The sequence below is a fragment of the Neoarius graeffei genome, chromosome 14 (genome assembly GCF_027579695.1).
Source record: "Neoarius graeffei isolate fNeoGra1 chromosome 14, fNeoGra1.pri, whole genome shotgun sequence".
NCBI lineage: Eukaryota > Metazoa > Chordata > Actinopteri > Siluriformes > Ariidae > Neoarius > Neoarius graeffei.
In genome coordinates, this window is record NC_083582.1 from 14,067,910 (window position 1) to 14,088,599 (window position 20,690).

Sequence of the window (20,690 nt, forward strand, 5' to 3'; positions counted from 1 at the left end):
TTTCTCCCCAGAATTAATTCTGATGGACATCAGTGGATACTCATTAATATCTGTGTGTAAACACCTCACTTTCACCAATCATGCCACAATGCTACACACTGAATCAGGCTTTGACGAACTGTGTTCTGACTATATCCTAAGTCCACCAAAGCCTGATGTGTACTCTCTTGAATAGTCACTGTTACATGGTACATTCCTGCTCAATTGGGGGAGGCCTGAGGCACATCAGGAATCCAGATCAGGATTCATACTCCCAGAAGGGAGCAGTCAAGTGGTCTTGGTGCACAAGTCTGATGGGTCGCCCCTGCACATCTGCCAGGGATTTGCCCTGATCCTGGTCCAAACAGACGATTCCACATTTGCAGAGAGAGAGAGGGAGTTAGTGGCAGACATGTGGACTCGAGTCATGTGACTTGGACTCGAGTCAGACTCGAGTCACCATTTTGATGACTTGAGACTTGAAATCCCTAGATGAGGAATGACTTGCAACTCGACTCGGACTTGCACGCTGTTGACTCGAGACTTGACTTGGACTTGACAGTTTTAGCTTGCAATGACTTGGCGTATCAGGTATAAATATTCTCCCCCCCCCGATTTTGAATCCAAGTACACTCGTTATTATTTGAATGCGGTGTAGCTCCTTGTCCTAGGCTACGGCAGCTCAATCCACTAGCACTAGGTGTGACTCAAGCACAATGCCGGGGTGGCCCTATATTTAGCCGGGACCATCCCCGGCCCAAACCATCAATGGTGGCCTGCTTGGAGCATGGGGAAAATAATTTTCACTAATTTTGGTCACTGATCTTATTCTTGCATTAATCATCAATTCAACTGCGCTCTGCATTTTCACATGGCAGCCCAGACGCCGACAGCATCGCAGCAGATTAAATAGGCGCTACCAAATAAGGAAATTCTCCCCTCCCCTCTATTGCAGTTGGTTTGGTCCAAGTCTCCTCCTCTGTATTGCGGGGAACTTAAACAACATTGGCGCGAAACAGCGCGCGTCAGTGATGGAGGGCAGAAAGAGGTCAGGTGGAACCGAAAGGGCGAAGCTTAAAAAAGGTGGCAGCAAAATGTGCCAAATTGACAGATATGTTCTCAAGACCAGCTGGTAGGTTACGAAAGATATGGAGTATGATAACCCTGTTTGTCGATTTTATCAGTCTATGCTAGGCCTATAATGTGTCGATAGTTTGCGATGTCAATTCAGCTTTTTGATGTCATGTGAAATCTCGCAATTTACACGGTATAGATGTGGTGTATGTCTTAATTCTAAGAAGAACCGGACATTGCTTTACATCCCAGTTATTAACAATTTTAGATGAACAGGTCCCAAATGTGCTGTTGCGCGTTATTTCCTCATCCAGCCTATTTCATCTCGCTGTCACACCGTGCATTTCCGCAGGCGTGCGCACATTGTGGTTATGAACACATAGGCCTAGAAGTCATAAATTTGATGTTAAATAATTGTTGTTAAATATATAACTTAGAAGAGGTGTATGCCAATATTCTAAGCAGAATCGAACACTTGCTTTAGCCTACATTTCATTTAACCATTTTTGAGTTGCCTAATGCGCCCTCACGCTTTATCTGCCGGTTGCTGAGTACCCAGCATTGTTGATTTGCCATTATTTTTGAGGCGTATGCGGCATGTAATGCACAAGCATTGGTTCAAATGCACGCGAGATGGGTGCTTTCGTTGTTTTAAGACTATGTGACTAAAAATGTGTTGTGTAATTCGTCTTAAATAACGCGAAACAATCAGCCATACTCGCTGCTTTGCTATTTGGAGTGGCAGTCAGCTGGATTTCGCCCCCGACGTAAAAGTTCATTCCCACACCCGGGCCGAAGATGCCGATTTCTGAAGATGCATGTCCTTTGGATGTGTTTTCAAATATTTTCACTAAGGAACTTTGGGACATGTTGGTGACACAGATAAATGTATCTGCGGATTAGACACGCGGCCACACACCATCCAATTTTAAGTGGAGCCCCGTCTCATACTAGATGAAATCGTTCGTCGGTCTCTGCATTACGTTTGTGGTCATTAAACTACCGCGTAATGGAAGTTTTATTAACCCTAAAGTAATGCAGAGAACGACGAACAACATACATTGTCACTACCTGAATTTAAACCAAATAAAAAGCATTGTGAAAGAACAGTTATTTGTTTTATCTTTTTTAATGTACTCAAATTCCTCCTCCATTTCAAAGTGGCCTGAATGTGAATTAAACTCCCGGAGTGAAAACAGGGCCCACTCCGGCCCTGCTCAAGCACTTCAACTGGTTCAAATGAAAAACCAAACGGTGATGGGCAACGAGGACGCTGAATGATGAACGGACGGATAAAAACATGATTCCCCACGTAATTTCCTTTGGATTTAAAGAATACTCCAATACAGAGGGCAAACGCATTGCTACGTGCAGAACATGTGGAGCCACAATTTCGGACAGCCAGTCAACCACATCAAACTTCGCTCGTCACCTGAGGCTGCATAAGGAAAAGTAAGTAACAAAGCCAGGTAGCAAGAATCTGTACAGGCTAGTTGGTGGCTAGAAGTGGAATGTGTTAATGTATTAACGCTGTCAAGGATTTGTTTTGCTTTGCTGAATATAAAATAGTGAAGTAGATTTTTTTTTTTTTTTATTGGATTGCTTTTGTGTTCAGTCTAGTGTTAGATTATGTGGGCTAGGCTACCAGTTAACACACATTGGGAAGGCATAGCCAGAAGGTGGTGATTTGGTCAGAGCAGAGAAAGTTTACAAGATTGTTATAAAGGCTCTGGTCAGAACGACACAGACTTATGATAAGAACCGGACAGCAAAGGATAAAACGTGAATCAAATAAACAGTTACCCAGACTGCAAACTAAGTATGTAAAACAGAAGTTCGCTCTTTGCAGTGGGAAAGTCAGTGCTCGTCATGAAAGGCATTTAAACCACTGAGACGAGATGACTAGCAATGCAAGTTAAACCAGGTGTTTAACTGTTTGCTACATACTGCACCAAGTCGTGGACGCTGTGCGATGTGTGTTATTAGTGCTGGGATTACGTGTCATCAGAGACATTCAATTCTATTCTCTTCCTCTCTCTGGTGTCATGTAGGCAATGTGAATAATGGGCCATTTGGGCTATGTAAAATGTAAGCTCAGCTGACGTTTTATAGCGCAGTACATCCCGACAGATTGGAGTGTAGCCTACTCCAACGCGAAGCATTATCCCACAGTCTTACCCAAACGACAGGGCACACAATGCCTCTACATAGCGTGGCTTTACCAGTGCATTTATTAGTCTCTGGCGAGAAACCAAATTCGCCAAAAGCACGCAACTTGGATCTGGAGGATTCCGCTGAACATTCTGAAATTCACAACAACTGTTTATTCTACTTTATTATACGGCTCTCTAGAATGTTGCCAGGGCTTCATTCTCACAATCTGGCCAGAGCCCTAGAGGACTCTGATTCTGGCTACATCGTCACAACGTTCTGTATTTACTGAGGCTACCGGTATTTTAGCGAGTGTTTAGTGAATGCATTGTGATCTAGCTAAACTGCTTAAGGGAACATCCTGGCTGGCTTGTATTAAACATTATACTGTGTATAAACAAATATGTTCGGATTAAATGAACTCAGACTTTGATATTGAAAATGATAACATGTTAATGTCTACATGATTAAAAACAGAAAACAAGTAGGCCTACTAATTTTACTTTTTTTTTTTCTTGTTTAGATTTGCAGAATATCTGAAGAACAAGATCATCCCAAGTGAGACAGAGCAGCCGTCCATTTCTGGATTCCTTACTGCAAAAGATAGACAGTACAATGCTACCCACCCACAACAAAAAGCCATCACAAATTCAATACTAACAGATTTGGTCATTGGATGCAACATCCCTCTCTCAGTAGTGGAGAACAGATATTTCTGGAATTTTGTCAGTTAGTTGGTCTCTCTCACACACACAAACGTACTCAAGTCACATTGTATTGTGTTAAAGGCATGTCATGTTGTATGTTGGGACAGTGCCTAACTTCAGAAGGAAAACCATTCTTTGATTCTAAAAGTACACAGATCATCTGTTAGCTTGGACTTTGAGTTTCATGTCTTAAAATGCACATGAAAAGCATTTTTATGTGAAAAATGACATGAATGAAATGAAAAGAAAATGATTTTTGTTACACAGTACTAGTTTTGTTTAGAATTTTGTTTTAATTTCTCACTAATTTTCCAATAAAAAATTTAAGGAAATGGTCATACTTTCACTCATTCTCACACCCTTAGCCTCAGATGTACACTGACTCACTCAAACTAAACTCACTGAAAATTTAGGATGCTTTACTAACGTTAACTAACTAATCATTGTCTCCTCTGAGATTCTTTGATTGTCTTGGGGCACAAGCTCAAACATTTTAAAATGGAAAAGAATGGGTGTACTGTAGTTACTTGTGCTGCCTCTATGAATCATTGACATTACATTACATTTAGCAGACATTTTTATCCAAGGTGACTGGCAAAGGAGGACATACACTGCAGTGTGGAGAGGTAATACATTTGTGATCAAAAATGTGTTGATTGCTTGTAGAATAAATGGTGACTTGTTAGGGACTTGGAAAAAAATGAGACTTGGACTTGGACTCGACTTGGCTTGGGTAGGACTTGGACTTGGACTTGACTTGGTCAAAAGTGCCTTGACTTGTGACTTGACTCGGACTTGAGTGGTAGGACTTGAGACTTACTTGTGACTTGCACATTAGTGACTTTGTCCCACCTCTGGTTAGTGGAAACCTTGATAAGGAAGAGGAATGGGGTGAGCAAAAGCAGAGTGGAATATGGGTTTGGGGAGCCAGTTTAAAGGGAATTGGCCCCTGCTTCCATGGTGCCAGGATTGGGAAAGAGCAGGGTGAAGAAGGGGAAGGATGAGAGAGAGAAAGAGAGAGAACAAGAAGGGGCAGGGTGTCCGCCTGTCTCAGGAAATGCCATCACATGGTTCTCAGCCAGTTGAATTGGCTTCTCTAGGAATGCCAAGCAATGGCAATGGACCCATTCTGCCATCCCCTCTAGCAGGTGAGCAACAAACTGCTCCAGTACCGCATGGTCAATGACATCATCGGCGTCGCTCTCCTCACCCAGTAGCCACTTCCAAGTGTTGTGGAGCTGTTGGGCAAAGGCAAATTGGGTGGCTGAGCTCACTGAACATCTGCAAACAGAAGCACTGGTGGTGCTGTTCCAGGGTGTGGCTGAGCCATTGCAAGAAGACCTGCTTCAGGTCCAGGCACTCCAGCAGGTTGGTGACTGGGAGATCAGTAGTGGCAACAAGCGGACCACATGATCAACGAAGCATAGACCTTCACTGTACCCTCAAAGAGTTCATTGAAGGCCTCAGAGTCATCATGCAAACTTATGTTCATTACATTACATTAATGGACAGCTTATCCAGAGTGACATACAACATACCCAGAGCAGCCTGGGGAGCAGTTGGGGTTGAGGTGCTTTGATCAAGCCATCTTTTATCTCATCTCATCTCATTATCTCTAGCCGCTTTATCCTTCTACAGGGTCGCAGGCAAGCTGGAGCCTATCCCAGCTGACTACGGGCGAAAGGCGGGGTACACCCTGGACAAGTTGCCAGGTCATCACAGGGCTGATACATAGACACAGACAACCATTCACACTCACACCTATGGTCAATTTAGAGTCACCAGTTAACCTAACCTGCACATCTTTGGACTGTGGGGGAAACCGGAGCACCCGGGGGAAACCCACGCAGACACAGGGAGAACATGCAAACTCCACACAGAAAGGCCCCTGTCGGCCACGGGGCTCAAACTCAGAACCTCCTTGCTGTGAGGCGACAGCGCTAACCACTACACCACCATGCCGCCCGCCATCTTTATATATATATATATATATATATATATATATATATATATATATCCATCAAGCAACCCTTCACACTCACGGTCAATTTAGAGCCACCAGTTAGCCTAATCTGCATAATCTGCATGTCTTTGGACTGTGGGAGAAACTGAAACACCCAGAGAAAACCTATGCAGACATGGAGAGAACTTGCAAACTCGACATAGAAAGGCCCCCATTGGCCACTGGGCTCAAACCTAGAACCTTCTTGCTGTGAGGCGACAGTGCTAACCACTACACCACCATGCTGCCATATATATATATATATATATATATATATATATATATATATATATATATATATATATATATATACTTTTATAACCCTTTAGAATTTTCTATATTTCTGCATAAATATGACCTAAAACATCATCAGATTTTCATACAAGTCCTAAAAGTAGATAAAGAGAACCAAGTTAAACAAATGAGACAAAAATATTATACTTGGTCATTTATTTATTGAGGAAAATGAACCAATATTACATATCTGTGAATAGCAAAAGTATGTGAACCTTTGCTTTCAGTATCTGGTGTGACCCCCATGTGCAGCAATAACTGCAACTAAACATTTCCCATAACTGTTGATCAGTCCTGCACACTGGCTTGGAGGAATTTTAGCCCATTCCTCTGTACAGAACAGCTTCAACTCTGGGATGTTGGTGGGTTTCCTCACATGAATTGCTCACTTCAGGTCCTTCCACAACATTTCGATGAGATTAAGGTCAAGACTTTGACTTGGTCATTCCAAAACATTAATTTTTTTCTTCTTTAACCATTTTTATGGTAGAACGACTCATGTGCTTAGGGTTATTGTCTTGCTGCATGACCCATCTTCTCTTGAGATTCACTTCATGGACAGATGTCCTGACATTTTCCTTTAGAATTTGGTGGTATAATTCAGAATTCATTGTTCCATCAATGATGGCGAGCTGTCCTGGTCCAGATGCAGCAAAACAGGACCAAACCATGATACTACCACCACCATGTTTCACAGATGGGATAAGGTACTTATGCTGGAATACAGTGTTTTCCTTTCTCCAAATATAACGCTTCTCATTTAAACCAAAAAGTTCTATTTTGGTCTCATCTGTCCACAAAACATTTTTCCAATAGCCTTCTGGCTTGTCCACATGATCTTTAGCAAACTGCAGATGAAGGGCAATGTTCTTTTTGGAGAGCAGTGGCTTTCTCCTTGCAACCCTGCCATGCACACCATTGTTGTTTGGTGTTCTCCTGATGGTGGACTCATGAACATAAACATTATCCAGTGTGAGAGAGGCCTTCAGTTGCTTAGAAGTTACCCTGTGGTCCTTTGTGACCTTGCCGACTGTTACATGCCTTGCTCTTGGAGTGATCTTTGTTGGTAGACCACTCCTGGGGAGGGTAACAATGGTCCTGAATTTCCTCCATTTGTACACAATCTGTCTGACTGTCGATTGGTGAAGTCCAAACTCTTTAGAGATGGTTTTGTAACCTTTTCCAGCCTGATGTGCATCAACAATGCTTTTCTGAGGTCCTCAGAAATCATTGTTCATGCCATGATACACTTCTACAACCATGTCTTGTGAAGATCAGACTTTGATAGATCTCTGTTCTTTAAATAAAACAGGGTGCCCACTCACACCTGTGAAAATCTGTTGATGTTTTAGGTCATATTTATGCAGGAATATAGAAAATTCTAAAGGGTTCACAAACTTTCAAGCACAACTGTATATATATGTATAAACAAGCTCCAGTTAGTTAAAAATGCAGCAGCAAGAGTCCTTACTAGAACTAGAAAATATGACTGCATCACCCCTGTCATATCCACACTGCATTGGCTCCCAATCAAATTTCGTATTGTTTATAAAATACTACTATTGACCTTTAAAGCACCGAATGGTTTTGTGCCACCTTTATGAATGGTTTTCTGGTCCTTTATGACCCACCATGCCAACTTAGATCAAAAGGTGCAGGCTATCTGCTGGTACCTCATATAGTGAAGGCTACATCAGGGGGCACAGCCTTTTCTTACAAACCCCACAGTTATGGAACAGTCTTCCAAGTAGTGTTCGGGAATCAGACACAGTCTCAGCATTTAAGTCTAGGTTGAAAACATATCTGTTTAGTCAAACCTTTTGTTAATAGTTTTATTAGATAAAGGAGTAGATCTGTAGGGTGCTCAGGCATAGAGTGTTTGGTAAACTGGGATGTATGGATGCTGTCAGTCCCCCACTCACTTGTCTACTCGAATTTTTTGATGGTGTAGTGGCTGGCTGCTTTATGTCCCGGGGTGCCCTCATGCCTGTGTTACCTTCTGGCTCTCCCCTTTTAGTTGTGTTGTCATAGTTAGTTTTGCTGGAGTCCCTGCTTGCACTCAGTGCAAAATGTATCCTGTTCCTAATCATCAGGTGACATTGGGCATACCTAACAACCTGTGTTTTCTCTCTTGCTCTGTTTCTCTCTTTTTCTCCACTCCCCGCACTCTGTCTGTCTCTCTGAGCTACATGTCAATCCTGAGATTCTGCTTCTGCTCCTCAGACTTGCTTGATCCATCCTGTTGTCCTACTTCTGGCTGGAGTCTCATCACATTGCTCCTGTGGAAGATGGCCCAGTATGGACAGTTGAAAGTCACACTTGGTAGATGCTCTGGACACTTACAGTCATGCTTTTATGGCTGAGGAGTACAGTTGACTTGCTACCTTTAGGACTGCTGTTGTCATGAACAGTTTTGCACTCAAGTTTCCATCAGTGAACAGTTTATAACATCAGCGAAACAGACTTCATGCTAAAACTGTTAAAAATGTTATAATCATGTTATCCGTTATCACCCAAATGAGGACGGGTTCCCTTTTGAGTCTCGTTCATGTCGAGGTTTCTTCCTCATGTCATCTGAGGGAGATTTTCCTTGCCACTGTGGCCACAAGCTTGTTGGGGATAGATTAGGGATAAAATTAGCTCATGTTTAAAGTCATTAAAATTCTGTAAAGCTGCTTTGCGACAATGTCTATTGTTAAACACACTATAAAAATAAACTTGACTATATATATATATATATATATATATATATATATATATATATATATATATATATATATATATGTATATATATATATATGAGAAAAATACCCCACTCGCCCCTCCTTTGGGCATTTTTTCCCCCTCAAGCTCAGGTCCTCTACCAGAGGTCTGGGAGTTTGAGGGTCCTGTGCAGTATCTTAGCTGTTCCTGGGACTGCGCTTTTCTGGACAGAGATCTCAGATGTGGTTCCTGGGATCTGTTGGAGCCAGTCTCCCAGTTTGGGGGTCATTGCACTCAGGGCTTCTGTCACCACAGGGACCACTGTTGTCTTCATCTTCCACATGTTTTCTAGCTCTTCTTTCAGCCCTTGATACTTCTTGAGCTTCTCAAGTTCCTTTTCCTGATGTTATTTTCACTTGGTATTGCCACATTTATCACCACAGCTTTGTTCTCCTGTTTGTCCACCACTTCCATGTCTGATTGGTTAGCCATTATCAGTTTGTCCATTTGTATCTGGAAGTCCCACAAGATTTTAGATTGGTCATTCTCAAACACCTTCAGAGGTTTGTCCCACATTGACCTTGGGACTTCCAGTCCATACTCAGCACAGATGTTTCTGTACACTACTCGGCACAGATGTTTCTGTACACTATGCCAGCCACACACACACACACACACACACACACACATATATATATATATATATATATATATATATATATATATATATATATATATATATATATATATATATAACACACACACAGAGCACCCTCCACAATTACTGGCACCCCTCGTTAAGATGTGTTCTTAGGCTTCTAATAAATTCATTTTTTTAAATAATATAGGACAACAATGCAAAAAAAAAGGAGAAAAATCCAACCTTTAATTCAAGTGCATTTATTCAGTTGGAAAAAATCCCACATTAAGAAATAATTATTTTACATGAAATCATGTGTGCCACAATTATTGGCACCCCTGATGTTAATACTTTGTACAACCCCCTTTTGCCAACAAGACAGCACTTACTTTTCTCCTATAACATTTCACAAGATGGGAGAATACAGAGAGAGGGATCTTTGACCATTCCTCTTTGCACAATCTCTCTAAATCATTCAGAGTCCTGGGTCCTCTCCTATGCACTCTCCTCTTCAGCTCACCCTACTGGTTTTCAACTGGGTTGAGGTCTGGGGACTGAGATGACCATGGGAGGAGCTTGATTTTGTGTCTGGTGAACCATTTTTGTGTAGATTTGGCCACATGTTTAGGGTCATTATCTTGCTGAAAGACCCAGTGACGACCCATCTTCAGCTTTCGGGCAGAGACCACCAGATTTTGATTTAAAATGTCCTGGTATTTCAAAGAGTTCATGATGCCATGCACCCTAACAAGGTTCCCAGAGCCTTTGGAAGAGAAACAGGCCCACAGCATCACCAATCCTCCCCCATACTTCACAGTGGGCATGAGGTGCTTTTCCGCATACTCATCTTTTGTGTTATGCCAGACCCACTTAGAGTGTTTGTTGCCAAAAAGCTCTATCTTGGTCTCATCTGACCAAAGCACATGGTCCCAGTTGAAGTCCCAGTACCGCTTAGCGAACTCCAGACGTTTACGTTTATGCTTGTAAGTGAGAAAAGGCTTTTCCGTGCATGCCTCCCAAACAGCTTGTTGGCATGTAGATAGTGCCCGATGGTTGTTATGAGGACTTTGTGGCCCCAAGATGCTACTCTTTGATGCAATTCTCTAACAGTGAGCTTTGGAGAACTTTTTACTTCTCTTACCATCCTCCTCACTGTGCGTGGTGGCAAGATAAACTTGCATCCTCTTCCAGGCTTGTTCGCCACTGTTCCAGTTGTTTTAAACTTCTTGATGATTCCTCTGACTGTAGATATGGGCAGGTGTAGGCGAGTGGCTATATTCTTGTAGCCACTGCCTGACTTATGAAGGTCGACACACATCTGCCTTTACTTGAATGGTGTGTTCTCTTGTCTTTCCCATGTTGAAGAGTGGATAAGAGAAATAGGCCTCTGTGTCACATCATATTTATACCCCATGGAAAAAGGATGTGATGAATTACTAATTAAAGGTTCCTAGATACTCTAATCAACTTTATAAACTACAGCAGAAATGACAGAAATGCTTCAATTACATTTATTTTCTAGGAATTGTTATGGGTGCCAATTATTCTGGAACAGGTGATTTTATGAAAAATAATTATTTCTTCATCAGGGATTTTTTATTTTTTTATTTCACTTGAGTTAAAGGTTACATTTTTCAGTGTGAGATTATGCTTCTGCAATAAAAGTTGAATTTATTTTAAGGCTTTTAACACATCTTAACCAGGAGTGCCAATAATTGTGGAGGGTGCTGTGTGATATATATAAATAAAACAGAGTACTATAATGCCGCTTTTCCACTACAAACGCGGCTGAGTCGGGCTGAGCCGTGCCGTGCTGAGTTGGGCTGAGTCGAGCTGAGCGGGGCTGTTGGAGTTGCATTTCGACTACAACCATGCTGAACCGTGCTGGCTGGAAGTGGGTGGACACATTGGGTGGAGTTAGCAAAAGTGGGTGGACGTTACGTGATGTTGTTAAGCAGCGCAAACAGTGACATCAGTGAGCTTTTAAGCGGTAGTCTCACCACCCGAATAGTAAACAATAAACATGGAGGACATGGAATCATTAGTGTTGCTGGTCTTGGTGCTGTGGCTTGTTGTCACCGACAACGCCAACAGATACTGGCAAGAGTGCATAGATGAGGCGAGGCGCATAAGGCTTCATAATTCTCGTAATTCGTAATTCTCCTTCTTCCGGGTTTACGGTGTTTACAGATCCCAGCGTGCTCGCGGGGCGTGTGTGGGCATGTGAGGACACTCCTCCTCACCAATCAGTGCACAGGGGAGTGTCTCCTCACGCCCCCAGCCTCACTCGGCACGGTTTGGCTCACTTCAGCCCCACTCCAAAACGGTGCGAGTTTTAGGGGCTAAGCAGGGCTGAAGCGAGCTGAGTCGTGCTCTTTTTTGGTAGTCGAAACGCGAGCCGTGTCGGGCTGAAGTGAGCTGAAGCGAGCTGAAAAAGGGTAGTGGAAAAGGGCCATAATGGTGAAAACTTTTTTTTTCTCCTTCAACCCATCTCCCATTCCTGTCCATCTTTTAAGCAATGATATAGGCTATTTATTTACAGCATTGCATTACTTTATTTAGAAATAGAAAATAAAATTGTCCAATGTTTTTGTACTGGGTTCAGAAAGATAACTTTACCTCACAAGCAGAAAACTACTAGCTGGCATTATGTTAATGTCAGGAAATAAAAATGTAAATCAGTTGGCATGGAGGTACAGCAGATAGCTTTGTCACACATGCATAATTGTATGTCCAATATAAAGAACCATGTTAAGAACATTTTATTTTTCATAGGCTCTTCTGGCATCTTTTTAAGAAACCGTCTGATTATATTGAGTTAACCCATCTCACAGACTCATCTCAGACTCTGACTATGTTTTTCATTTTAAAACACAGGTAAAAACACCCAAGGCAAACATGAAAAACAGAAGACAAATTCTCTTTTGCTTATTTGAAAGACATACTCCTCTGTAGTTCCTGCCATCCAATCCCGTTGCATGTCCTTTGCATGTGCTATCAAGTTTGTTTATACTCTTCTTTTTTCAAGGTGAAGAAGCTTTATTGGTTTGCATAATGCTCCACACTGTAAAACTCTTTGCTGTAGATTTACAGTAAAATACTGGCAGCAGCTTCACCTGCAAGTACTGTATTTTTTGGCAGGACTGATACTGTAATCAACACTAACAATATAGTAATGTTATTACCAGATACAATATCCTACTGTTATGTTGTGTTTCCTGTTGTATTTCTTGATTAATTTTTTGTAATTAAATAATTAAAAAATATCATACTTTTGTAATTTTCCATAATAATATTGGCAATAGGAAATGGAAAACAATCTACTTTGAGTTTTAAAACAATTATTTTTTAAAGCAAAGGACAGCAAATTGCCTTTTATGAACAAGCTGAACTTTTAGCTCCAGCTGTTCATTCACTTTCATTCTTCAGATTATTGAGCCTGAAATGACAATAAATTAATAAATAAATTACCAAAATCGTTTCCAAGGCACATATTACAACCCCAATTCTAAAAATGTTGGAATGCTGTGTAAAATGTAAATAAATCTTTGTCTTTGTGATATTTCAATGAAATATGAAGGTTCCATGATCTGTAAATCATTGCATTGTTTTTATTTACACAGTGTCCTAAATATTTTGAAATTGGCGGTTGTACGAAGGATACAGTATATGGTAACTTTTGCTGTGTTACATGAAATATCACAGTTACTGGGTGAAGAATTGAGAACAGAGTAACTTGTTTGCTCAGGAAGAGCGCTAAACATGCTAAGTTAGTGTGGACATCACTAAAGTTTAACATTCCCAAGGTCAAACCTTCATGGAAACAAAGTAGAAGTGCAAATGAATAGCTCAAAAAAAAAAAGATTGGTTTATCAGATCAATACTCAGATGAATAATTATTTATTCATCTTTTCATGTGCTAAAGTCCATTTAACCTCATCACAGGGAAGATGTTAGCTAATTCAGATGAAAATGTATTTCTCCATCTTCTCACTCAGCACTGTCCATTTATCCTTCACCACAGGCAAACTAATGCTGAGAAAGCGAGCTGAAGCTCACAAAAGCTTAACACACAAATTCACACACCACTGGCTTATCTTATTAAAATGAATTATTTGTGGGTTCTATTCATTAATGTTGCCCTGACAAATTAAGTTTGGGACAAGCATCTGTTCCTAGCATCACATTCAAGCCTGAAGGGTAAAATAATAATAAAACACTTTTTAAACACAATACACTGAGACCTAGAATCTTCTAGAAGTTGAAATAACCATGAAAAAGTCAACAGTATGAGCTGATATTAGGGGATGAAGCAAGCTGAAAAGAGAAAACTGCTGTATTTTTACAGGCATTCTATAACACATACTGTATGTTATTGTTTTAAGGAAATACAATAAAATACCGTTAGAAATTATCTGTAAATTTACAGTAAAGGGTTACAGTGCATCTCATTCTCTCTGCTTGAAAGACCTGGCATTTTGACAATTGTCAGAAGGACACTGAGACAACTCGCAGGACCTTACACACCTAAATGTATCAGTATCAAATTCTTCCACTGACTTTTCCATCATCACTATTTTTGCCTGATCCTGTAGTTCAGGAACATGATGTTTACAAAAGCAAGATTTGAAATATTTCTACCAGATAAAATTACTGACAAGCTACAGCTGTATTTGAACCTTACAGCTATTTGGGTCATCAATCAAGAACATCTTTACAAAACTTGTCTTGTTTGTTAGTGAATATTCAAACACAAATAAAAACAATCAACATTATTTAAGATGTGAATATAAATGCTGATCTACGACAGCTAAATTAACACACATTGATGTTTTCTCTCACCAGCAAAATATAGGATTATGAACAGATGCTGCTCCATCATTGACGCTCTAAGAAATAAGATGAACATCTGAGAATCCCTCAGCAGTACTGAGAGAAGGAGTGACCTTAGAGCATATTTGAAATGGAAAGAAAGCAGTCAGTCAGAGAGTCAGTCAATCAGTCTTCTACCTTCATGTGTCCTTCAAAGAGATTTGTTTCATACCTGCCAAACCTACGTGAATCTGTCCTCATTTTCCTCCTGCCACAACAAAACCAATGGATGGAAATGACCACTGATATCATTCAGATAGGAATTTCTATTTTTATGGCTCAAAACTACAACTCACTTGAGAGGCTCGCTTGGTGTATGGGATGTTTAGGAACCTGTAAAAACAGATGCAGAGGTTTATTTTCACTTCAATACAGTACTAACATCAGAAATCAATCATACTATGGAAGTAAAGCTCAAAGCATGCGAACGATTTTCTGTTCAGAATGCACTTTTTCACTGGCTCTGTTGGCATTAGAAGTGTGAGGTGTGAATTTAATATTAAACCAAATTTACAGCACTGTATTGTTTTCTTTTTCTCTCCTCCTGTGTAAAGACCACAAGCGGAGGCCATCCACATCTGATCTGCTTTAATATCAACAGATCTTCATTTAAGGTACGTGAATCTTTTCATCATGGCACACCTTCAGCCTGTTCAGTGTGCTGAGTGCAGGATGTTTAGTCATTCTTCCTCCGTCACTAGCGATAGCTTTATTAGCTTTACTTGTGATAAGTGCAGATTAGTTAGCTCTCTGATGGAGAAGATTACAGTGCTAGAAGCGCGTGTCCAGGCTTTAGAGCAGGTTAGTGAGTGTGAGAACAGTGTAGTTTCTGTTAGGGAAAGTCTGGACGCCCTAGGTGGAGTTAGCAATCCCCCAACTCCGGCATTAGAGCCCTTACAGCGGGGCGAATGGGTGACGGCTCGGCGGCATAAGCGTAGAGCCAAAGCTACCACTGAGGCTCGCCCACGGGAGCACCACTCCTCTCCGCGTCACGTGTCGAACAGGTTTGCTCTCCTTAGTGATGCACCCACTGAGAAACCTGAAAGAACTCTGGTTATAGGGGACTCTATCATACGGCATGTGAAATTAGTTCAGCCTTTAGGGGCACCAGCAGCTTTAGTCAGGTGTATACCGGGAGCCAGGGCACCGGACATAGCAGGTAATCTTAGGGTCCTAGGCAAGCACAGGTTCTCAAAGATAGTTATCCATGCAGGAGCTAATGATATACACCTTCGTCAGTCTGAGGTTACTAAGAGTAACTTTGTAGAGGTGTTTAAATTAGCGAAGGCGATGTCCGATGCTGTAGTATGCTCTGGCCCCATCCCAATGCAGCGTGGTGATGTAGCTTACAGCAGGTTATGGTCGCTGAACTGCTGGCTGTCCAGGTGGTGCTCTGAAAACAGTGTGGGCTTTATAGATAATTGGGCTAATTTTGAGGGCACTGCTGGCCTGTTAGGGTGGGACGGTATCCATCCCACTCGGGAAGGTGCTGCTCTCATTTCCTGCAGCATAGGTCATAGTCTCAGAACAGGCCTAGTTAATTTCTGACAATACAGAGCCAAGGCCAGGGAGCAGACGAACAGGCTAAACCGACTGTCTGCTAGCTGCACAGAGTCGTCACTCAGGGCCCACTACATCGAGACTGTGTCTGTTCCCCGAGCTCAACAAAAAGGTCGAAATTTTCAGAGAGTTTGTTCCAGTAACCTAATCAATATAAAATTAGATCATGCTGACTGTACAGCTGCTGCCAGCACCTTTGATCTAAAGGTGGGGCTATTAAATATTAGATCTCTTACATCTAAAGCGGTAATGGTTAATGAACTCATTACTGATCAGGAGTTTAATGTACTGTGTTTAACAGAAACATGGATTAAGCCAAATGAATATATAGCATTAAATGAAGCGAGTCCTCCTGGATACAGTTATATACACCAGCCTCGTCTAACTGGCAGAGGAGGAGGCGTCGCGGTTATTTATAATGATTATCTAGGTGTAACACAAAAACCTGGTTATAAATTTAATACATTTGAAGTTCTTCATACTCATATAATGTATGTAGCCTCGAAAAATAAGTCTACCCAGTTAATTCCATTGCTTATTATTTACAGGCCCCCGGGGCCATATTCTGAGTTTCTTTCTGAATTTGCAGATTTTATCTCAGATCTGGTTATTTCCTTAGACAAAGCTTTAGTTGTCAGAGATTTCAATATTCACTTCGATAACCCAGAAGACCCTTTAAAAACAGCGTTTGTGTCCATCTTAGACTCAGTCGGGATTAAGCAGAATGTCATAAGACCGACCCATAATGGTGGTCACACCCTTGATCTAACACTAACATTCAGATTAAACGTAGATAATATAGTCATACTTCCACAGTCTGAAGTTATCTCAGATCATTGTCTCATCTCATTCAAGACATGTCTGAGTAATAATATATGCACCTCACCACGCTACTGTATTAAATGTACTTTCAGGTCAACTACTGCACAGAGCATTATAAATGATCTCCCAGGGCTGTCAACTTTGATTGGGTCACTGTCAGCCCCTGCAGAACTTGATCAGGCAACTGAATGCTTAGAGTCAACATTCCGCCATACTTTAGATAATGTAGCTCCTCTAAAAAGGAAAATGGTCAGAGACAAAAAATTAGCACCTTGGTATAATGATGACACTCGCACATTAAAACAGACCACTCGAAAATTGGAACGTAAATGGTGTCAAACAAAATTGGTTGTGTTCAAATTAGCTTGGAAGGAGAGTTTCCTGAAGTATAGAAAAGGTCTTAGTGCTGTGAGATCAACATATTTCTCCTCCCTAATAGAAGATAACAAAAATAATCCTAGATTCCTATTTAATACTGTAGCAAAATTAACCAGGAATAAGTCCACTATCAACACATGCACACCTGCAGTATGTAGTAGCAACGACTTCATGAATTTTTTTAATGACAAAATTGAGAATATCCAACAAAAAATTCAAACTACTAATTTAAGGTTAGACAATGAAAGTGACCTTGTAGTTAACAATATAACTGTATCAGATCATCAGTTAGAATGTTTTACTCCCCTAAAAGAAACTGAATTACTTTCATTAATCTCTACATCAAAAGCCTCAACTTGCGTACTAGATCCCTTACCGACACATCTATTCAAACAGATAATGCCTGGAGTAATTGAACCACTTCTAAAAATAATAAATTCTTCTCTTATGATTGGCTATGTACCCAAATCCTTTAAACTAGCAGTTATCAAACCCCTGATTAAAAAACCTGACCTTGATCCCTGTCAGCTGTCCAATTATCGGCCAATATCAAACCTCCCCTTTATCTCCAAGATCCTTGAAAAAGCTGTGGCACAGCAGTTATGCTCATATTTACATAGGAATAACATCCATGAAATGTATCAGTCAGGATTTAGACCTCATCATAGCACAGAGACAGCACTGGTTAAAGTAGTAAACGACCTACTGTTGGCGTCTGATCATGGCTGTGTCTCGCTACTTGTGTTGCTTGACCTTAGTGCAGCATTTGATACCATTGATCATTCCATTCTTCTGGATAGACTAGAAAATGTTGTGGGAGTTAAGGGAATGGCCCTCTCCTGGCTCAGGTCTTATCTAACTGATCGTTATCAGTATGTTGATATAAATGGTGATATTTCTAGACGTACCGAGGTAAAGTTTGGTGTTCCACAAGGTTCTGTCTTGGGTCCACTGCTTTTTTCTCTATATATGTTACCTCTGGGCGATATTATTCGTAAACATTGTATTAGTTTACACTGTTATGCTGATGACACACAGTTGTATGTCTCTGCAAAACCTGATGAGAGACACCAGCTTAATAGAATTGAGGAATGTGTTAAGGACATTAGACACTGGATGCTTATTAATTTCCTTCTGCTTAACTCTGACAAGACTGAAGTACTTGTGCTAGGACCACATACAGCTAGAAGTAAGTTTTCTGATTACACAGTGACTCTGGATGGCCTTTCTGTTTCTTCACGTGCAGCAGTAAAAGACCTCGGAGTGATTATTGACCCCAGTCTTTCATTCGAAACTCACATTGATAACATCACCCGGATAGCTTTCTTTCATCTCAGAAATATTGCAAAGATAAGAAATTTAATGTCATTGCATGATGCAGAAAAACTAGTCCATGCTTTCATTACCTCCAGGTTGGATTATTGTAATGCCTTACTGTCTGGATGTTCCAATAAGTGCATAAACAAGCTCCAGTTAGTTCAAAACGCAGTGCAGCAGCAAGAGTCCTTACTAGAACTAGAAAATATGACCACATCACGCCTGTCTTATCCACACTGCATTGGCTCCCAATCAAATTTCGTATTGATTATAAAATACTACTATTGACCTTTAAAGCACTAAATGGTCTCGCACCACAGTACCTGACTGAACTTCTGCTCCTCTATGACCCGCCACGCCTACTTAGATCAAAAGGTGCAGGCTATGTGCTGGTACCTCGTATAGTGAAGGCTACATCAGGGGGCAGAGCCTTTTCTTACAAAGCCCCACAGTTATGGAACAGCCTTCCAAGTAATGTTCGGGAATCAGACACAGTCTCAGCATTTAAGTCTAGGCTGAAAACATATCTGTTTAGTCAAGCCTTTTGTTAATGGTGTTTATGAGGTAAAGGAGTAGATCTGGAGGGTCCTCAGACATAGAGTGTTTTGGTAAACTGGGATGTATGGATGCTGTCAGTCCCCACTCACTTGCTCACTCGAGTTTGTTGACGGTGTAGTGGCTGGCTGCTTTATGTCCCGGGGCTCCCTCATGCCTGTGTTACCTTCTGGCTCTCTCCTTTTAGTTATGCATGCCATAGTTAGTTGCCGGAGTCCCTGCTTGTACTCAGTGCAATATGTATACTGCTCCTACTTATTCAGGTGACATTGGGCATACCTAACAACCTGTGTTTTCTTTCCCTCCCCCCCCACCCCAAATCTGTCCCTCTGAGTTACATGGAGTCAACAGGAAATCTTTTGGTGGAGAGGGTGGAGACCTCGACTGGCTATCGTAGCCTGCAGGGAATCGGCCGTCAGACATTCTGTCGCATGTCCCAGACCTGGTGAAATGTAACTGAATTGTCTTGGCCAGCCCTAAGGGTCCCATCTGCATCTCATCATTGCTGAGGAGTGTGCTCCCATCACCCAATCAAGCATCCAGCCAGAGCAGGTCATGATATTTTTTACCATATTAACATGCCATTGTTGTGTGTTATGCCTGATGTAAAGACTCTCGTCTCTGCGAGCCTACCACACAGATTTAATACTTGTCATTTTTAGGGCATACCTAACAACCTGTGTTTTCTTTCTCTCTCTCTCTCCCCCCCCAATCTGTCCCTCTGAGTTACATGTTGATCCTGGGATTGAGATGCTGGCCTCTTCTGCCCCTCAGACCTGCTTGATCCATCCTGGTGCCCTGTGTCTGGTCGGAGTTTTATCGCACTGCTCCTGTGAAGGACGGCCCCATGAGGACAGTTGAGGGTTATACCTGTTAAAACTGTTAATATTATAGTCAGGCTGTCTGTTGTTGCCCAAATGAGGATGGGTTCCCTTTTGAGTCTGGTTCCTCTCGAGGTTTCTTCCTCATGTCGTCTGAGGGAGTTTTTCCTTGCCACCGTCGCCACAGGCTTGCTCATTGGGGACAGATTAGGGATAAAATTAGCTCATGTTTTAAGTCGTTCAAATTCTGTAAAGCTGCTTTGTGACAATGTTTATTGTTAAAAACGCTATACAAATAAACTTGATTTGATTTGATTTGTATTGTGTCATCTTTTTAAGAAACCTTATGACCTGATTATATTAGTTATTATATATAACCTGTATCATTAGTAAAACTTATAAATGGTACATTAAGCCAAGTCAAGTTTATTTGTATAGCACTTTTAACAACAGGCATTGTCGCAAAGCAGCTTTACAGAAAACTAAAGTCTTTAAACATGAACTAATTTTATCCCTAATTTATCCACAATGAGCAAGCCTGTATCCTTTTGTTTGGTAAAAATAGGACTTGACAAATATAATACCTGTCATTCATTCATTTATTCATTCATTACTAATTTGCTTGTTCAGTTTCTGTTCCTGAAGTGATTTCCAGGCTGCAGTAAAATCACACTACAGGCACTCAATTAATCTAACTGTAGACTCTGGCTGTATTTATCACTTTAAGGTAAAAACACCCAAGGTAAACATGCAAAACAGAAGATACACTACCGTTCAAAAGTTTGGGGTCACCCAGACAATTTTGTGTTTTCCAT

General features: G+C 41.1%; 1 protein-coding gene across 1 annotated transcript in view; it reads right to left on the reverse strand.

Moving 5' to 3' along the window:
* The window catches only part of LOC132897478 (brevican core protein-like), a 38,969-nt gene extending 24,540 nt beyond the window's left edge, over positions 1-14,429 (reverse strand). The window contains exon 1 of the mRNA XM_060938748.1: positions 14,393-14,429. Coding sequence (XP_060794731.1) covers positions 14,393-14,429 — 37 coding nt within the window. The remainder of the gene's footprint in view (positions 1-14,392) is intronic.
* Between the last annotated feature and the right edge of the window lie 6,261 nt (positions 14,430-20,690).